Consider the following 20993-nt stretch of genomic DNA (forward strand, 5'->3'; position numbering starts at 1 on the left):
TCAGCCAGCAGACAGCAGTACTGCTTTCAGCCAGCAGAGAGCAGTAAGGAGATACCACATTATAATAGCGATTTTAAAAGTCTAGAGTTACTCAGTTTTGCGCGTTCGAATCACCTGGGGGAGGTTTTTCAAAAATCCTGAGTCCGCGATGCACCGCAGACAAAGAAATCAGACTCTGGCAGCGGAGACCGAACATTGGTATTTTAAAAGAGTTTCCCAGCTTTGTGCGCTGGGTATTCTTGAATCCCTACTGCTTGTTAGAGGGGCTGGATGATACTTAGTCGGCACATCCTCTTTTTTTTTTTTTTGGACTTGGCTACCAGGCACTCCTGGCTCTGCCATTTATTACGGTCCCTTGTGAGGTTGAAATGGGGTCAAGATTGAAATACAGATTGACAAAGATTATATGTCCAGTCAGCTTTAGATGATTTTCATAAAGTATTTTGAATACAAGCCCCTTCTTTTTTGGATCAAGATAAAGGGCTGAAAAAAGAATACCTGACCAGTAAGATGGAACCAGAAAATTCAATATTTTTTTTTCCTTTTTTAAATTCCTTCTTTTTTTTTTTTATTTATTGGGGTGACAATTGTTAGTAAAATTACATAGATTTCAGGTGAGTCGGCACATCCTCTTGAAAGAGTTCTGGAATCGAATTCTCTGTTGTTTCTTCTCCCAAGAGCTGTCAGGGTTGCATTTTAATGGGGGGACATCAAGCTAGAGAAAATCTTCGGGCATCAGCGGGCTTCCTAAGGCTTGGGGCGAGCTGATTTCCCAGCGCAGGAGGCGGTGGTGAGGACTCGCTCTAGCCAGAGGGCGCTGCAGGCTGGGCGGTGGAGACTCTCGGCTTTCAGCGGGACCCGAGAAAGGAAAAAAGCTTGGATCGCTACGAGTAGAGGAAGAGGCAGCAAAGGAGGAGGGGAGAGGAAGAGCAAGGGAGGAGCAAGGGAGGAGCCGGAGGAGACGTAGCGCGGGCGGGCGGTCCCCACTGTGGCCCTGCTTCCGGACGGCGGCCTGGTCACAATGGCGGGTCTGGACATCGGACTCACGGTGCCGGTGTGGCTGGCCGAGGACGACCTGGGCTGCATCATCTGTCAGGGCCTGCTCGCCTGGCCCGTTACGCTGCCCTGCGGCCACAGCTTCTGTCGGGACTGCTTGAAGGACCTGTGGGGCGCAGGGCGCCACTGGTCCTGCCCCACTTGCCGCGAGGGCTCCGAGCAGCAGCTGGAGCTGCGGAAGAACACGCTGCTGCAGGACCTGGCGGACAAGTACAGCCGGGCGGTGGGCGAGCTGGAGGGCGGCCCGGGCCCGACCCGGAGCCCCGGCCCCTCCCCGCGACCCGCGCGCCGCACCGGGCTGCAGAAGGTAGGGTAGGCGGGTCCGGGTTCCCGTCTCTCCGTTACCACTATCTGCCCACGCTTCCTGCACCGCTTTCCCCCATGGATCTTCCTCCCTCCCTCATCCTTCCTACTTTCACATTACTTTTCTCCATCTAAAAGTAGAACCCGCTCTTTGGAAAGTTCAGAAGAGTATGAAGAAGCAGAAAAAAGTCCAAATCTCCTGAAATCCTTTCAATTTAGCTGCTATACACCTTGGCATATTTCCATTTCTTTGCAGTCTTTCTGCTGTCTGTGTCTCTGGCAATTTTTTTTCTGTTTTGTTACTTCGTTTGTTCTGTTCTTTAGATTCCACATATAAGTGAGACCGTATGGTATTTGTCTTTCTTCGTCTGACTTATTTCACTTTGCATAATATCCTTGCACAAGGTAAAATTTCATTCTTTTTTTTAAGGCAGAGTAATACTCCATTGTATATATGGACCACTGTTTCTTTATCCAGTAATCTTTTGATGAGCATTTTGGTTGTCTGGATTTTTTAATTGTGGTAAAATACATATAACAAAACTTGCCATGTTAACCATTAAGTGTACAATTTAATGCCTTTATTATATCCACAATGTTGTGCAGCCATCATTACTGTCTATTTCCAAAACTTCATCACCACAAACAGAAACTACCCACTAAGCAGTAACTTCTCATTCTCCCTCCTTGCAGCCCTCCCTGCCTCTAATCTTTCTGTCTCTCTGAATTTGTCTACTCTAGATGTTTCATGTAAGTGCAATTTGTGTCTGGCTTCTTTCACTTACCATAATGTTTTCAAGGTTCATCCATGTTGTACCATGCATTGGAACATCATTCCTTTTTGTGGCTGAATAATATTCCCTTGCATGTATATACCACTTTTTTTTTAATCCATTCATACATCAGTGGACATTTGGATTGTTTCCGCCTTTTGATGATTGTGCGTATTATTGCAGTGAACGTTGGTGTACAAGTATCTGAGTCCCTATTCTCAGTTCTTCTGGGTGAATACCTAGGACTGAATTTGCTGGGCCGTTAGTGTAATTATACGTTTAACCTGAGAAACAGCCAAACTATATTCCACAGCAACTACATCATTTTACATTCCCATCAACAAAGTTAGACGGTTCCAGTTTTCCCTGGCTTTTTCTTGTGGGACTTAGGTGGTTTATTGTGTCTTTCAACTAGAATCTTTTGTCCCAAACATCCGCTATGGTAGTTTAGTTCAGCTTGCAGCGTTTGCCTGAGTTAGGTGAAACAAAGATGAGCACACTGTGCCATTCCTTCAGGCAGCCCCTAGCCAGGTTTGAACAGACATACAGGACAATTTCTGAAAAAGGTCTGCTCTGCACCTTCCAGAACCAGGACAAGGGTTCCAGGATTCGTGAATACTGAGGGAGTGGGGATGGCCAAATAAAAACACCACGAAACTTTCCTAATGCCAGGTTGCTCTTTTTTGATTCAGTGTTTTCCAGAGTTCTGGCAAAGTTGGTTCTGATTGTTTCTGCTTGTTTTTCAGTGTTTCTGTGTGTGTGTGGCGGAGGTGGGGGGGTGAGGGGGGTGGGGTGCGGGGATGAGAGCTTAGAGTAGCCCACTACACCCGATTGCTAGTCTCTGCAGTCCTTTTAAATAGAGTTGAGGTCATGTTGTATAGGCAGGTTATGTCCTCTTATTTATTTATTTATTTTAAGTAACTATGGTTTTTGTGATTAGTTTCTTAATCTTTTAAACCTCAGTTACTTTTTTAAAAATTTTTAAGTGTGTTTTTCCAGGACCCATCAGCTCCAAGTCAAGTAGTTGTCTTCAATCTAGCTGTGGAGGGCACAGCTCACAGTGGCCCACGTGGGGATCGAACCAACAACCTTGTTGTTAAGAACACCGCGCTCTAACCTACTGAGCTAATCGGCCGCCCCGTCCTCTTTTTTTAAAAAAACTTAACTAACAGATTTTATTTCTTAGAGCAGCCCTAGATTTACAGAAAATTGAAGAGGTGCTCCAGAAAGTCCTCACACACCCCTCACGTTCCCCATATTATTAATGTCTTGTATTAGTGTGGTGCATTTGTTACAATTGATGAACCAATATTAATACATTATTATTTACTAAAATCCTAGTTTTCATTTACGTAGGTAGGGTTAACTCTTTGTGTTGTATGGTTCTATGGCTTTGACAAATGCATGAGGTTATGTATCTACAATTATGGTATCATACAGTTTTAGTGCCCTGAAAATCCTGTGCTTCTCTTGTTTGTACCCCTCACTCCAAACCCTGGCAACCACTGATCTTTTTGCTGTCTCTTTAGTGTTGTCTTTGCCAGAATGTCATATGCTCATAGTTGGAATCATAGAGTATCAGGCCTTTTCAGACTGGCTTCTTTCACTAAGCAAAATTAAGATTTGTGGCTCGATAGCTCATTTCTTTGTATTGCTGAATAATATTTCATCGCATAGAGTGGACCTTATACCTGAGACAGATGCCTTCCCCTGCACCACTCACTGCCAAATCTCCAGGCTGTCACCCTATTTCTTCACCTTTTGATGGACATGCTGGTTGCTTCTATTTTTTTTTTTTTCAATTATGAGTAAAGCTTGTTCTCTTAGATTATAAATGCAGCATTATCCTTCAGGTCCTTAAAATTCTTTATTAATGTAGTTTATAGTGACCGACTATATGTCCCATTGGCTTTTACATTAAAATGATGGTCTTTGGCTGGTGGGATATTGGATGATTTGAAACATTTCTTCTTTTCAATTCTCTGCATGTTCTAAATTCAAATAAGTGTGCATCTCTCTTATGGATAGAAAAAGCAATGTAATTATTTTTTTTAAGTTTTTGATTTGCTCAGACGCCTGGAGAAGGCCTCCATTCCAGAGTTCCAGCTGCTTGAATTTTAGGAGAAGGGCCTTGAAATTTAAGAGCAAACAATGTTACCAGCGGTCAGCCACCTCCCTCTCTGAAATAGCCTGGTTATGTCTTCCAAAACACATACAATTTGAGGGACACCAGGGCTTCTTAAGAAATGAAAAAGGTCCTGGGTCAATTCCAGTTTTTGAGGTTCCAGGAAAATTTAAAATAATGAAAAATGTCAAAGCCAAGTTATAAAAGCTCTGGTTTACTTAGAGTTCAATGATGAACACCTTATATTTCTGTGACTCTATGTAGAACCCCTGTTGGAGGTAATGCAAAGTTTTCCATTGAGGCCCGTGCCCAGCCTGCCTCTGAGGACTGTCACCAGGTCTTGAGGTTGTTGCCAGAATATGTTGCCTGCCTGCAAAACTTACTCCCACTCCCAACCAGGCAGCTGAGCAGAGTAAGCTCTTTAAGTGGAGTTGTTTAGCGCTCTCTTCTGAATGTGTGTTTTTTCTTTTAAATTCAAATTTATTGGGCTGACAATTGTTAGTACAGTTACATAGATTTCAGGTGTACAGTTCTGTAATACGCCATCTATAAATCACATTGTGTGTTCCCCACCCAGAGTCAGTTCTCCTTCCATCACCATATATTTGACCCCTCTACGCTCTTCTACTATTCCCCCTCCCCCCTTACCCTCTGGTAACCACTGAACTATTGTCTGTGTCTATGAGTTTTTGTTTGTCTTGTTCCTTTGTTGCTTTCCATTTTATATCCCACCTGTTTTTTTTTTTTTTTAATGTGAAGGATGTCACTAAACAAACAAAAAGAGCTTGCATCTGTACATCACTCTAAAGTCTCCAAGATCCTTTCACTGTGAACAGTTAGGTAGATCCTTTTCACTACGGAAAAGAAGGAGGGATAGTCACTTTCACATTTGAAAGGAGTGGTGAGGACACAAGATGAGTCAGAGGCAAGAGTGGACCTTAAACCCGAGACAAATACCTTCCCCTGCACCACTCACTGCCAAACTCCAGGCTGTCACCCTATTTTTTCTCTGACTTCCCCTGTTCAAATTGACCCCTAGGCTTCCCTTCACACTTTACCCCCGACCTTTTTCCCCATCCCATAGATGGACTCTGGTTTCCTGTGATGGCCCCAGGACGATCAGTAGAGGAAATGGGTAGCTTCCTACTTGTCCTCTGAATATTTTTGTCACTTCCTTGTCAGTTACTTTATCCAGTCTTCACCCTCTATCTGGGTCCAGCTTTGTGTTCTACTTTGCTCTTTTAAAGGCGGCGGTACGGAAGAGCACCCCAGAAGTTGGTCACGAGCTGGCAGAACTGGTGGAACAGCTTGTAGACATTGTCAGGAGCCTTCAGAGTCAGAGACACCTCCCAGAATCTGGACCAGACAATAAACTGCACATCCTGGGCATGGTAGGCTCAGCTGGGAGAGGAAAGGATGTGGCAGAGGGCGGGGCTAGGGACACCTTCCAACGGGAGCAGCAGGAAGATGTTTGCAATCGGAGGATTCAATAAGTCTCAGTCGTGTAGCATTCTCTTTCCTATCAAGCAGGGATGACTGGACGTTTGGAATGCTTGAGGGGAGGTAGGGAAGCTGCAAGCGGCCCAGGTTCCATCCTTAGCCCTCCACCTAACCAGCTCGAAGATCACCAGTGGCCTCTGTGTAACTCCTGCTGACATCCTAGCCCTCATCCTCATTGGCCTTTCAGCAGCCTTTGACACACGTGACACCTTCATTCTCATCACTACCTTTGGCCTCAGCTTCTGTAACACAAATCTTCCAGCCATCCTCTGTTTCTCTCTGGCTCCTCCTTCTCAGTCTGTTTTGTAGGCGTCCTCTCCTCTGCTCAGCAGTGAAATGCTGGATCCCTCAGGGCTAAGTTGTAGGTCCCTTTCTCTTCTCCACACCCACGGCTCTAATTAGCACAAACATCGCTCCAGCTGGTCCTTTCTCTGAGCTCTAGCCTGATAACCTCCCTTCTTATCTTTTCCTCTTGGTATCTCAGAGGTACATCATGCTTAACATGTCCCAAGCTGTTCCTCCTCTGGGATTCCACATCTGACGGGTGGTGGTATCCTTCCAAGGGCACAAGCCAGAAACCTCCCTTACCTGCCAAAACATCTCTCGAATCTGTGTACTACTCTTGAGCCCCTTTGCAACTTCGCTAATCCAAGCCTACAATCATCTCTTGCCTGGATTGCTCTAATAGCCTCCTAACTGCTCCCCTCTAATCCATCTAGTCTGCTCTCCTTGTGGTCATCAAAGTGACCCTCTGAAACACAAAGCTGATCGTGTGACTCATCTGCTTAAAACCCTCAAATGACATCTGTTTGTGTAGGACGAAGACCCCACTCACTTCTCACAGAACCGACAAGGTGCCACAGGGTCCCATCCCTCTTTGCCTCTCCCGTCTCATTTCACCCAACTCTTCCTGGCTCTTCAGGCTCCAGTCACACTGGCCCACACCAGTCCCTCCAAGTGTCACACTTTTCTCCCACCACAGGGTGCACACCATGCAATGTTCTTCTTTCACCCTGTCATCTAATAGGTAACGCCGGGTCATCTTTCAGACCCCAGCTAGATCTCTTTCCCAGGAAAACCTTCACTGATTTCCTTGAACAAGCCCAATCCCCCTGAGAGGCTCTTAGGATTCCATGTACCTTTCATTTGTAGCACTTATCACAGTTGCAACTTGATGATGCTTGGTGCCATATGTTATTAATGCCGGTCCTCCCTCTTCCCTTGCGCTGGCCTCGAGGCTTCATGGGGGTAGAGACCTTAATGGCTCTTGTTCTTTTGTTCGCCCTTATAGTCTCAGGCCAACCTCAGTGCTTGACTTGTCGTTCACAAGTGCTCAACAAATACCCACTGACTGAGCGAATACGTGGGACTTCAGGATTGCAGTGGGTAGGGATGGGAAGTTTGAGAGCCTGACGTGAAGACCTGACTTTGCCCCTCACGAGTGGTATGACCTTCGGCAAGTCCTTTCGTCTTTCTGAGTCTCAGGCTTCTATCTGTAAAATAATAATGAGGCCTGCCATCTCGTTGGTACGGTGTGGGAATTAAAAGGGATCGGGTACAAAAAAAGGGCTTGAACAATGTGGAAATTAACTATGGCATTTAGTTAACCTTCATGAACTTGGACTTCTTTTGTAAGATGAGGATAAGAAACCTACCTTGGAAGATTGCTATGCAAATTAGAGGTGAGCATTGATTGGACTGTGTACTCAGTAAGGGGTGCCTACTGCTGTTATGACTGGTGAAAAGAATGGGAAATGGATTATGCCAAGATGGGAAGGAAAGCAAGGTGCTGAGGGTGAGAACGTGGGAAGGCGAGAAGATGGGAAGGCGGCCAGCAGATGAGAGGCTGTGTTGGGGTGTAATAGGACCTGAGATTAAAGAAAATCAGGGGGCGTGTGTTGGAGGCCCCAGAAAGCAGGGCCTGGATGGAAGTAACATGTTTACATTGGCCTTAGAAGAGCTATGGTAGAATGATGGCAATCTGGGGGAGATTATTCTGGCCTTGGGGGCTAATCTCGGTGACTATCTATATTATTTATTATGTAAAGCCCCTGTAATAGGCACCTAACAACTTTTAACCTTTTTTAGTATTACCCAAGAAATTCATATTTATTGTACAAAATACTAGGAAATACATAGCAGTTTGAAGAAAACAAATGAAAATCATCCATAACCCCCTCCCACCCCCCAGAAATAACCACTCTGTAATATTTTTGCTGTACTCTGTATTATTCAGATTGTCTTCAAGGCATGTTATTTTGAGGGTGTAGTAATGTTTTTAAAAACTTGTTAGGAAGTTAAGTGGAAAATTCTAGATGGAGGGCAGAACTGGAATATACTATTTGATGCATTCTGGAGGAGACGTTCATTATTTATTTATTTATGTATGTAATGATTCATCAATAGGCTTTTTCTGGTGGGATGGACCTTTCATTGGATTCTCCAAAGCTAGGGACTTCCAACACACCTGAGGGAAAAATGAGAGACATTCTGCGTGACCTAGAAGAAATCCGGAAAAAATTACGAGAAAACTTCACAGGGAAAGAGCCCCTTGAAGAACAAAGGCAGGGTAAGTTGATTTTATTTGGCAGAGGAGGATCAAATATAGAAGTTGGGGGGAAATGGCAAAGTGTTCCATGGCTTTGTTTTTGGGGGACATGGTCCCAGAGCGCAGCTGCAGTATCACCGTGGTGTAGTAAGTGACGGAGTGGGCTAAGGTGTTGATGTGGCTGGCTGTGGTTTTGGACCTGACTGGGGGTGTGATATAACCCGGGCCCTTGACGAGACAGAAACTCATTTCCTAAGACCTATACATCTAGAACCTGGACCTGATTTTGCCAGCTTACCACTCCCCTGTGTAATCCATCTGAGGAGATTCAGAAATAGGCCACTTTTTATTTTTAACTAGTAAATGTCTTTATTAACAAAACATGCGACTTTGTAAATAGTTCTTGATATATGCTATTAAAAATGTAATCTTTGAAGACGTTGTTAATCCTAAACAGTAACAATGTAGACAAGAACCTTTCTGTCCTGACTTTATACTGTAGGTTCTCTGTTGTTTCCCTGGTCATGACTGAAAATCAGGGAACGCCTGTCCTGTATACATCAGCTCTCTTCTCCCTTGGCTCCGCCCCCCGCTCTGGCTACTACCAGCTCTATATACTTTAGAAACATACTTCCTACAGCTTTTTTCTATTTAAATGATCTTGTACCGCTTAAAAAGTCATCCCTTATTTAAGCAGAGAAACAGGATTCCTTGGAAAAAGTTTCTTAAGGAAGCCAATTAGAGTGCAGTTTATTATTTGTTCCCAAAAATATCTGAGAAATAAATGCCCTCTTGGCTCCTGTGTGCTCCTAACTGAGGCTGAGTTCCTTAGTGAGTTTACTTATTTATACAAATTTAAAAGTTATTTTTTAAAAAAAAAATTTTAAATGGATTTTAAATTTCAACTTATAATTTTGAACTTAAAAATTTTTAAATTAAATTCAAAAATCAAAACAATATAAAAAGACATACAACAAAAGTCTCTTGCCCACCCTTGCCCAATTTTAGCTATCCCCCATCTCAGTTAACCACTTTTATCAGTTTTTTGAATGTCCGTTCAGAATTCATTTATGCAAATACAAGTAAATACGAATTTTTATTCTTATCTCCGCCAATCTTTTTTCACACAAAAGGTAGCGTATTATATACACTGTTCTGCATTTTGCTTTTCTTCTTTAGTATATGTTGATGCCTTTATGAATCAGGACCGTTAGCATTTTTCTCTTCTACAGCTGGATCATATTCCAGGTTATGGATATGCCAACATTTATTTACTGACTCCTCTACTGATAGACACGTGATTCTGCCAATTGCTTATAATTACAAACAACGTTGATGTTAATAATGATACATACATCATGTTATATGGGTACAGATATGATTGTAGGTTCAATTGCCAGTAAGTTGTGAAATCAGAAGGTAGATTCATTTAGAATTATGATACACATTGCCATCTAGTTGGGTTATACCAATCTGCACTCTCACAGAAGAAATATGTATCCCCATATCCTGCCAACTGAGGGTATTGTCAAACTTTTGTAAATATTTTTGCCAATCTGATGGGTTCAAAAAAGGAATATATGAGTATACTGTACTTTTCATTCGCATTTTTCCACACCTTGGGTGTTTATATCTTGTGTCTTTTAAAAATGGAGTTTTAGGAACTCTTTGTAAATTAGGAAGATTAACCTTGTGTCTGTGATACGAGTTGCAAATTTTGTCCCCCAATTTGTTATTTATCTTTTGAATCTTTAGCATGGATTTTAGAAAGCCATATAGACACATTTTTCTATTTTCAAGTGGCAAATTTTAGCAGTCTTTTCTTTTATGGCTTTTAGATTTTCAGTTTTAGTTAGAAAACTTCACCACCCCTAGTTTAGAAAGGAATTTTCTTGTGTCTGTGTGTGTTCATACTTTTACATTTTATATTTAAATCTTTGGTTTCATATTTTACATTGAACTCTTTGATCCATTTGAAGTGTATCCTGGCATGTGTCCCAGTGAATTTTAGATAACATTTACATAACACCACTTTAGGGACATATCTCTTATAACATTTTTATATTTAATGATGTTGATCTGATTGAAATGTTGCTTCTTAACTGGAGCAACATGATTTTGGGGGTAAAGTTATCAATTTTTAAGATTATTTGAGTATGCATTTAAAAAATTTTAAATTTTTAATTGCAATAAAATACACATAAGAATCTACCTTCTTAACCGTGTTTTTTTTTTTAACATTTTTTTTTATTAGTTTCAGGTGTACAAAACAATATAATAAACATTTATCATTTATATCCCTCCCACTTTGATAACCCTCCTCCCCCGCATCTTTACCGTTTTAAGTGTTTGTTGGTTCAGTAGTAGCGTTAAGGACACTCACCTTATTGTGAAACCAAGCTCCAGAGCTTTTTCATTTTGCAAAACTGAAACTCTGTATCTTTTAAACATTAGCTCCCTTTCCCCCAGGCCCTATCAACCACCTTTCCACTTTTAGTTTCTATGAGTTTGATTGTTCTAGATACCGGATATAAGTGAAATCATGTCATGTTGTTACTATCTTTTTGTAACTGGCTTGTTTCACTTAGCGTAATGTTCTTTAGGGTCATCCATATCATAGCATGTGTCCGAATTTCCTTCCTATCTAAGATGGAATGATATTTTGTTGTATGTGTATACCACATTTTGTTTATCCATTCAACCGTCGATTGCTTCCACATCTTGACGATTGTGAGTAACGCTGCTCTGAATATGGGTGTACAACTATGCACATGTCTTCAAGATCCTGCTTTCCGTTCTTTTGAATATATGCCCAGAAGTGGCATTGCTGCATCATACGGTAATTCTGTTTTTAATTTTTTGAGGAATTAAGTATACATATTAAGTATTTTTTTTAATTCCACTTATAAAATTTAAGTATGCGTTAGCAAGTGGAATATAGTTCTTTCTCTGTGGTTATGTTGTTTTTGATTACTTGGACCAGTCCAGAACATTTTTTAAAATAAAGGATCTGGGTATATCCGTATTTCCTGAAACATCATTCCCTGAAATTTTCACAAATTGTTTCTAAGACAATAGATTAGTTGTTCTTCAAGTCAGTGCTTTAACAGTTGCCAAGCAATTTCACTGCCTCATCACAATGATTTCCTTTGACCGTCTGTAAATACAACATGAGCTCCCATGGAATTCACATTTTATGCAGAAAAATGCCACTTAAACAGAACAGTGCTATAAGAGACCTGTTCCTGATATTTTATTTTCCCAAGGGATCCTGGCTACATTTTGAAAAAGAAAAGAAACCTGTGGCTTATTCTCTTCTTTTGTGGAGAAACGAGATTCTTTAGATTCTATTAGAAGAAATTTCTCACTGATTAAATTGATATAACAAATATTTCTGTAAAATCAACTGCTTAATGAAGCATCTCTTTTTTTTTCTTTTATGAAACTTATAATCAGTGGTAAGCAATAAGGTTTATACCGAGATCGATTAACATATCATAAAACTTCATCTCTTTAATAGTCACCAGTGCTTTATTTAATAATTACTCAGCACTTATGAATGTACATCATGTGTCAATTTTTTCTAACTATCTTTAAGAACCAGTCAAGTGTAGATTATTTTCCTCATCACTAGGAGAAAAACATGTTGTTAGCTAAAAGGCTAAAAACATTTTTTAACACTATGATTAACAATAAGTGAAAATCCTGTATGTCTCCTTGGGCAATGGAAACAAAAGAAAAAATAAAGAAATGTGACTGCATCAAACGAAAAAGTTTTTGCACAGCAAAGGAAACCAACAACAAAACGAAAAGACGACCTACTGAATGAAAGAAGATATTCACCAATGACTCATTCAATAAAGGGTTAATACCCAAAATATATAAGGAACTCATACAACTTAACACCACAAAAACAACCAACCTCAGGCCACCAGTTAGCTCAGTTGGTTAGAGTGTGGTGCCCTGAACAACAAGGTTGCCAGTTCGATCCCCACATGGGCCACTGTGAGCTGTGCCCTCCACAACTAGATTAAAACAACTACTTGACTTGGAGCTGATGGGTCCTGGAAAAACACACTTAAATAAAAGTTTAAAAAGCAACAACAGCAAAAAAAAACAACAAACAATCCAATTCAAAAATGGGCAGAGGACCTGAATAGACATTCTCCAAAGAGGACATAGAGATGGCCAATAGACATATGAAAAAATGCTCAACATCACTAATCATTAGGGAAATGCAAATTAAAACCATAATGAGATATCACCTCATACCTGTCAGAATGGCTATCATCAATAAATCAACAAACATGTTGACAAGGAGATGGAGGAAAGAGAACCCCAATGCACTGTTGGTGGGATTGTAAGTTGCTACAGCCACTATGGAAAACAGTATGGATGTTCTTCAAAAAATTAAAAATAAAACTACCATATGACCTAGCTAGCAATGCCACTTCTGGGTATTTATCCAAAAGAAATGCAAAACACTAATTCAAAAAGATATGTGCACCCCTATGTTCATTGCAGTGTTATTTACAATAGCAAAGATATGGAAGCAACCTAAGTGTCCACCGGTAGATGACTGGATAAAGAAGATGTGGTACATGTATGCAATGGAATAGTCTCCATTAAAAAAAAAAAGGCAATCTTTTCCATTTGCAACAACATGGATGGACCTCAACAGTAGTATGTTAAGTGAAATTAGTCAGACAGAAAAAGACAAATACCATATGATTTCATTAATATGTGGAATCTGAAAAAAGAAAAAGAACAAAACAGAAGCAAACTCATAGATACAGAGGATATATTGATGGTTGCCAGTTGGAAGGGGTTTAGGGGGAATGGATGAAAAAGGTGAAGGGATTAAGAAGTACACATTTCCAGTTATAAAAACAGTCACAGGGCTGCAAAGTACAGCATAGGGAATATAGTCAGTAAAATTGTAATAACACTGAATGGTGTCAGATGAGTATTAGACTTATCTGGGTGATCACTTTGTAAGTTATATAAATGTCTAATCACTATGTTGTACAAAAACTAACATAAAACTAATATAATATTGTATGTTAACAGTAATTGAAAAATTTTTCAAATAAAAAAAACCCAGTAAGTTAAAATCCTATCAGTTCAATGCAAGAACAGTGGTGCCCACCTGAATTTTGATCATGATTTCTTGAAGGGCAGCTCTCTTGCTCTTATGGCCTTACCGCCCACACCCCAGACAGGGTCTTTTGTCTCTTCTCAGTCTGACTCTTAGGTTCACTTTATGCTGCGGTCACTTGAACATACAAATGGGGGAAGGTTTCACCTTCATAATCCACGCTGTGACATTTCCTTTACTTTCTCTTCTTCTACCTACTATGGCCATTGCAAGCACACGGTAGCTTTAAGTTAATAAGTAAACTTTAGTACCTTGAGAGGGAAGTAGGAGGCGTCAGCAGTTGAGATGAATCTCACACCAACTCGTGTTCTCCAGTTTTTATAACAGTTTCAAACATTGACATGGGGTTAATGGATATTCTAGGTGTCAAGGTACTGTGATCCCCTGGAACTTATTAGTTAATTTATTGGATAAATATGCATCAAACACTTCCTATGCACCTGGCACTGGGCTTGGTTCTTAGAAGACAGAGATGAACATGGAGCCAGCAAGGAGTTCATCATTTAGTGGGGAAATAGAAAAAAGTCCATAGTGAGAACGTTGGTCTGGACACATCTAAGTTGGATGCTCTGCCTAGTCAAGACCTGACACTAAAAAACATGCTGCTGATGAGGAAGCCAAGCCCTGGCCCCTGATCACAATATATAGATACCTTCTGTTACCTTTTTCTGATGGGACTTTCTCTCCCTCCCAATTTTGATTCCTTAGTTAAACTCCCGGATGCTTTGTCTTCCTCCTCATGCCCAATGCCTGACCAGAGCAACCCTACACCCAAGAGGTCCTCTCAATGTAAGTATGTGGTCTGCTGAAAACTTGGGTTTGACCTGCTGCACAGAGTAGCGCATGTGAAGTCCACCTCCCTGCTGCTTGTCTTCACCCTTCCACATGGGGAGGTGATTACAAAGACAAAGGAGATTGAAGACTCCCAAATTCCAGGCTGAGCCAGACCCATGAGCACTCTGGAGCCCCGGCCACTTGTGGGCATCCATGCTGGAGCCACCATTCACCAAGCCATTTAGGTGCTACTGCTGTCCCAGTCTGGAGTAGTCCTTGAGAGTGTGGAGCCTAGAGCCAGACGGCTTGGATTTGACTCCTTGCTCCTACGCTCACTAGCTGTGTGATCTTGGATAAATTACGTAACCTCTCAAGCCTCAGTTCCCTCATCTGTAAGATGGAGGTAATAGTCCTTACTTCTCTCGTGGTATTGTCATGAGGGTTAAATGAATGAGTGTGAACAAATGTGTACCTAGAGTAGTGATGCTGTTTAAGTGCTAGCAATTCTTTACTCAGTAGGAAACAGCACGAAAAAGAATTGAGACCTGATCTTATTAGGAAGCTTTTGTATAACTAGAGAGATGCAAACGGCTGTGGTCATAAGTCGCGGTCCTGCAGATAGTACCTGTATCTTTAGAGAACAGGTAAAGCACCAGGGGTGTTAAGATAAGTGAGAGGTAACTTTTTGCTGGGTGGGGTGCAGAGAGGGCTTCCTGAAAGATGATGAATGGTAAGTAGAGATTAAGGTGGGAAAAGGGGTATTGTTAATAAACAACATCAGGGATCTGTATAGAGAACAGCAAGTTGATGTACCGATTTTTATGCCTGTAAAAGTAAGACTTGGTCCCACCCAAAGCTACAAAGCTGCTGTTTGCTATTGGAGGACCTCTTAGCATGGACAGTCAGGGCTGGCTGGTCATGTTGTTGGTTTTTTTCTTCAGGGGCCATCAGTCCAACCTTTGACCTGAGGAGCCTCTCCTGTAGCTTGGAGGTATCTGAGAACTGCCAGACGGTGACTGTATCTCACTTTCCACAGCTGTATCCCTGGAGTCATGAGAGGTTTGCAACCTGCCAGGTCTTAGGTTCCCAGGCTTTCTCTTCTGGGAAGAAGTACTGGGAAGTGGACACTCAGTACTGCAGTCACTGGGCAATTGGCGTGGCTTCCTGGGGGATGAGCCGTGACCAGATCCTGGGAAGGACCAGGGACTCCTGGTGTGTAGAGTGGAAGGGGACTAGCCAGCTATCTGCGTGGAACATGGTCAAGGAAACTGTCCTTGGCTCAGACAGACCTAGGGTGGTGGGCATCTGGCTGGACCTTGATCAGGGGAAGCTTGCCTTCTATTCAGTGGCCAATCAGGAGAAGCTTCTGTATGAGTGCCCAGTCTCTGCCTCCTCTGCCCTGCACCCTGCCTTCTGGCTGTATGGCTTACATCCTGGAAACTCTCTGACTATAAGGCCAATAAAGGTGTAAAGGTTCCTCAGGTGTTGAAACAGGGTGGTTTCCTGACCTCTCTCTCTGCCTTCGAGCAGGGTGGTAACTTGACAAGAATCCCACTTTGAAGTTAAGGGGTATGCGGTAAAAGGGTTAACTCTGCAGACTTGGGATGTTCAAACTGTACACTCCAAACAAAGGAAGGGGCCCTTGACTGGCTCGTGGGAAGTAATCTCTAATCCCTGGAATATTCTGCCTGAAAAGAATGTCTTTGTTTGCCTGGGGACCTTGGGCCAAGAGGTAGCAGCTTGACCTCTGGAGGGGCTGGAGACTAAGATCAGCCACGTGACGTGGGTGGTGAGGTCTGCCTACGTGACCGACCCCCAATAAAAGCCCTGGACACCAAGGCTTGAGTGAGTTTCCCAGGTTGGCGATACTCTTTGTATGTTGTCATACATTGTTGCTGGGAGAATTAAGCATTGTCCATAAGGATTCCACTGGGAGAGGGTAACTGGTGTCTCCTGGCTCCTGTCCTGTGTGCCTTCTTCTACTGCTGATTTTAATCTGTACCTTTGCACTGTGATAAACCGTAACCAGGAGTTTAACAGCTTTGCTGAGTTCTGTGAGTCCTAGTGACGCACTGAACCTGAGAGTGGTTGTAGGGAACCCCAAACAAAGGGCATGTTATCACGCAATACTATCACCACAAACTCTGTGGTTTCAAACAACTCATATTTCTTATCTCAGTTTCTGGGAGTCAGAAGTCAGGGCACAGGTGACCTGAGGACTCTGCTTGAGTCTCAAGGCTGCAGGCAGGGTGTGAGCTGTGGCCATGGCGTCATCTGAAGCTTGACTGGGGAAGGATCTACTTCTAAACTTCCACGGTGGTTGGCAGCATTCAGTTTCTTGTGGGCTGTCATTCTAAGGGTCTCAGTTTCTGTTGTGTATTGGTTTGATATGATTTCAAATCCACTTGTTTATGACTTAAGTGAAGTTCTTTTAATCGTGTTTATGGCAAAGACAAAAAATGTTTATAGAAGTAAAGTTGTTTTGATATAAGAATGGAGTAAATTATGTTAGGATGTCATCTCATCTCTTGTTGTTTGATAAGCACTTATAGCTCAGCTGCTAAGGGCCCCCCCGCCCCAACCCCTAGCGTATCAGTAAGAACATGTGGAAAAGCAATTATGGCAGGAAGGTACTTAGATTATAAATACTGAGTTTGTGAGGAATATCTGAGAGTTTTGGTCTGGGCAAGGAGACACTTTGCTGACCGGAAAAGCTTTCCGGAGATCTTTGGGGCATTGTCTCCTGCTGTGGTAAAGGTGACTCTTACTAGCAGTGATGAAAGCCTTGAAGCAGCCTCTTGAAGGAGATCATCTTGCCCAACACTGACTGGCGCCAACACTGACGTTCCCTAGCAACGTGCTCTAGCAACAAGGGACTTTGACTTTTGCACTGGCAGCTAGATGTCAGCTCTTGGTTGGCTAAGCTTTCTCTCCCAAGTACCAACTGGTATAAAGGTACATCTCAACTAAATTTGGATTTTATTCCTTTCGTCTCCCCTTGCCTGGAACAATAGTATAATTCATCTGTCATTGGTTTAGAATATGTTATTTTTTTATTGGCTTATCAAGAGACATCCTGTATGCTACTGGGTTGTGAAATTATTATAATTCCTGTAGAGAAGCTGTGTTAAATAAACTATTGTCAAAGACAAACTCCGTCTCAGAACATAATTTGCCCCCAAAACGAAACAGGTGGGGGGTCATGAGGACCATCTTCCAGTCTGACCAGCACAGCGTGTCATTACATGCTTGATTTCCCCTAGTTTAAAAAACCATTTTGTCATAGAACAGACACAGAAAACTACACAAAACCCATGTGGAGCAGAATGAATTATTATAAGTAGTTATAACCCTTGTTAACTACCCTTCAGGTCAAGAAATAAAAGAAATAGAAGCTTAATCACAAAACCCTCCCTCCACCTGAAAGGAATCCTGACTTTTACAGTGGTCACTTCCTGGTGTTTCTTTAGTTACGCATCCCTAGCCACAAGAGTTTAGTCTTGCCCATTAAAAAAAAAAAAATGATGTCTCTTTTTTAACAGGTTTGTTGAGATGTAATTTTCATACTATAAAATTCATCTATTTAAAGTGTACAAATCAATGCTACTTAGCACGTTTACAGAGTTGCGAAACCATCACCATAATCTAATTTTAGAACATTTTCATCATCCCTGTTAGCAGGTGATATGTCTTTCAAGTCTCCTCATTCCATTCTTTTTCTTACACTTCATCTGTAGGACCCCAGGGTGCAGTAGCACCTATTTTGAAGAATGTGGAAATTCAACTCTGTTGGACTGGATCGAGACTTGCCATACAAACCAACCAGGCAACCTTTGACCGTGCGTGTAAGCACTGTCTCTTTTCCCCCTGTAAAATGGAAATAATTATTTTCCCTTCCTTACGTTCCTTAAAAGGTTGCTGAAAGAATTAAATAAGGTTTGCTGAGAAAACTGGGAAAATGCCAGGCTGATTATAACCACAGCGATAATGACAGAACTATATTGTAATATCACGCACCCTGGCCTCTGAACATCTTGAGATTCACACCTCATACTGGTACGTACCCTTCTGCACGATCTCCTAAGTTGCTGTCTGAGCCTCACGAGCACCCTGCATGATGGCTTTTACTATCTTTCTGTTCACACACTCGGAAGTGGCGTTCGGGACAGGGTCAGTGGTTTGTCCAGGGTCTGTCAGCTGAGCGTGGCAGAGGCTCTCAAGTCTCTAACCTTCATACACTGATAAGGTTCCATGCTGCGACCTGGACCTGGCCCTCCCCCTGAATAGGGCACAGCTTGCCCGAAAGCCATGAGGTGCTCTTTTTTTCTGGTTGTCCATAGTGGTGGTCCTCAGTATAGAGGCCTTGGGGGTTGTCCGGGCAAAGACACAGCTTCTCTCTTTGTGCCAGATGACCATGAAAAGGCTCTGTGTTCTCACTTTCTGTGTTATGAAGCTTTTATCTTCTCACCCAGAATCACCTTGATATTTGCCTTTTCAAAGCGCTGACAGTTTAGAGGCCCAGGTTTAACCTCTTGAGGGGCTTTGGTTAAATACCATCCTCTCAGGTGGTTTGGATAATGGGGCTTCTGGGAGCATTGGGTTTATCGGCTGGTCACATGATTTCCACAAACGGGAGGCGAAGCCCAGGAATCATAAAGGTAGAGCGGGAAGGTTATCACTTTTGGTTTCCTTTGTCTCTGAGTCTGGCGTTTTCAGTCAGTATATCCCTTTCAGCACACTGTGAAAAATGGCACCCTTCCCTGAAACAAAACACACAACCCTTCAAAGGAGTACTAAAGCTGAAATACCTCTTTTCAAAGGAGAGGACCGCTCACTCAGGTCTGCGCTGTGTGAGAGAGGAACTCATCCACCCACCGATCAAGCCTTCCCGTGGGGAACCTCCCATGGAGAGCAAAGGCCCTTCCCCTGGGGAGAGCACTGGGGATTCCTTGGGCAGCGTCTCACCCTGTCTGGGGAGGTTGCTTTCAAAAACTTGTGTTTTCTTTCAGGCCTTGTCTCTCTTAAGTGCTTTTTCCCCCTGGGAGTTGGGGAGAAGGGAGTCGCGTTGTCAGTGTCTGTCTGTCTATCCTGCTCTTTCCCACCTCACACACTCACACGCTCAGACTCACCTGCTGGGAAGGCAGCTACTGGAAGACTCTTGTCAAGGAAAGAACATCCAGCCGAAAAAAAACTCTTAAAGAGTTTATTTGAGCCAAACTGGCAACAGTTGCTAGGGAGAGAACTGTGGATAAAAAAGGGGCCACATACTAAACCTGACAAGCTCAGGGGAGGCCTGCGTGGCGGGCCTGACAAACTCTGTAACCACATAGGATGGTCTGCATGTAAAACTTCCTAACTAAAAGCAGGACATGGCAGGTAGTCACATCCTGGGCCTGTAGCTTCCTTGACAAAAGTCATTCTTTATCTTAAGTGAGCCTGTCTGTTGTCTTTTTTATCTAAGATAACATACCTTTGAAAAGTCAAAGTAATTGCCGTTTTTGGGACCCCTCTGCGTACAACCTCATAGAGAGAGCACAAGACCACAGAACCCCTCATTATCTCATGGCCCACGTACCATCTCTGTGTGCTGTAGATGTTAACTATGCTGTCCCCATCCATGTAAAACAAGTATGTGTCTCTTCATTTTACTTTTTATCCAATCCCAGAGATTTCCCCGCTTTGCTTTCTCCGACCCCCTTCATCTACCACCAATGGATTTCATATAACCCTCCTTATGTCTCCTTTGATTTTATGTATAAAATAAGCTTGCAAAACTGCCATTCTCCAGAGCATTTTCTTAATCTGTTGATATTTTTGCTTCCTGGCAATTGCCATCAGTTTAGTTAAAACAACAACAACAACAACAACAACAACAACAAAAAACAACACACACAAAAAACTCTAAGACTTTTTCTTCGGCTGGACGTTCTTTCTTTAACACACTGTTGTGCCCGTTATTGGGATACAGGGCTTTGGGTTCCTGGAAGAACCATCTGCTGAGAAGGAAGCCACCACCTTCTTAGGCTCACAGCAACCTCTAATACGGTTATATCTTTCTGTCCCTTGCTTCTCCTCAAATACATGTTTTTTTTCTGGAAAAGTTTGATTTGAAGACTATTTCCTGGCTGATTGTAGAAACAAACCATAAACTGAAACAATTTTGCTTTCTGGAGAGACCTCGCAGACCCTCTTGCTCCAGTTGAGGGAGAAGGCCCTTCCCCAGGGGCATCTCGGGCTTTTGCCAGGAAAAGGAGAACCTTTTGATTTATGCTTGGCCCTGTCATCCCCCACTCCTGCTGAGCCCTTGGCTTAGCCCTAAGCCCCAAAGTCACTCACATTTATAATTGCTCAAACCCTAATCACTGCACGATTGTCTGTCCTTCCAGAGGCTTGCAGACTTCTTCTTTAATTATACTTAGGTTATGCTGAAGGTGTGTTTTGAATTTGGGATTTACCTTTCTAACTGACTGTAAGTTTTTTTAGGACAGGGTTTCCCAGGCTTCAGCCTTTCATGTGCCATGATTCATTACATCTGCATTGATTGTCTCCTGTACCATTTTTTACTTAATTTTTTTTTCTAAACCAACTCACTCCCCCTGCCCCACCCACTCAGCTGGTATATTTCAAAAGGAAACTTAAAGGAAACTTAAAAAAAAAATTATGTGTCTTAAATAGAGGGGTAATCGTAAATGTGTATCAAGGAAAACAAAAAAATGTGACTAACTTGATATGGTTTGTCTAAGTCTCTGAACCTAA

The 20993-nt window shown here is 42.3% G+C and overlaps 1 protein-coding gene across 2 annotated transcripts; it reads left to right on the top strand.

Moving 5' to 3' along the window:
• Nucleotides 1-944: 944 nt before the first annotated feature.
• RNF135 (ring finger protein 135) lies at nt 945-15718 on the top strand. 2 transcript variants are annotated; one of them, XM_033090838.1, is made up of 5 exons: nt 950-1363; nt 5505-5648; nt 8164-8326; nt 14172-14252; nt 15179-15718. In XM_033090838.1, exons 1-5 carry the CDS (start codon nt 1022-1024, stop codon nt 15706-15708), a joined length of 1260 nt encoding a protein of 419 aa, XP_032946729.1. In that variant the 5' UTR covers nt 950-1021; the 3' UTR covers nt 15709-15718. The 2 variants fall into 2 exon arrangements, with proteins under 2 accessions (XP_032946730.1, XP_032946729.1); XM_033090839.1 differs by lacking the exon at nt 5505-5648 and having other exon boundaries at nt 945-1363.
• The last annotated feature ends 5275 nt before the right edge of the window (nt 15719-20993 follow it).

Source organism: Rhinolophus ferrumequinum, chromosome 21, assembly GCF_004115265.2.
Source record: "Rhinolophus ferrumequinum isolate MPI-CBG mRhiFer1 chromosome 21, mRhiFer1_v1.p, whole genome shotgun sequence".
In the NCBI taxonomy this organism is placed as follows: Eukaryota; Metazoa; Chordata; class Mammalia; order Chiroptera; family Rhinolophidae; genus Rhinolophus; species Rhinolophus ferrumequinum.

Excerpts from the sequence above, each read along its gene's own strand:
- RNF135 (XM_033090838.1), top strand. The coding sequence starts at position 1,022 with ATGGCGGGTCTGGACATCGGACTCACGGTGCCGGTGTGGCTGGCCGAG. Across the intron at positions 8,327-14,171 it reads CCTTGAAGAACAAAGGCAGG|TTAAACTCCCGGATGCTTTG; the intron begins GTAAGTTGATTT and ends TTGATTCCTTAG. Across the intron at positions 14,253-15,178 it reads ACCCAAGAGGTCCTCTCAAT|GGGCCATCAGTCCAACCTTT; the intron begins GTAAGTATGTGG and ends TTTTTTCTTCAG.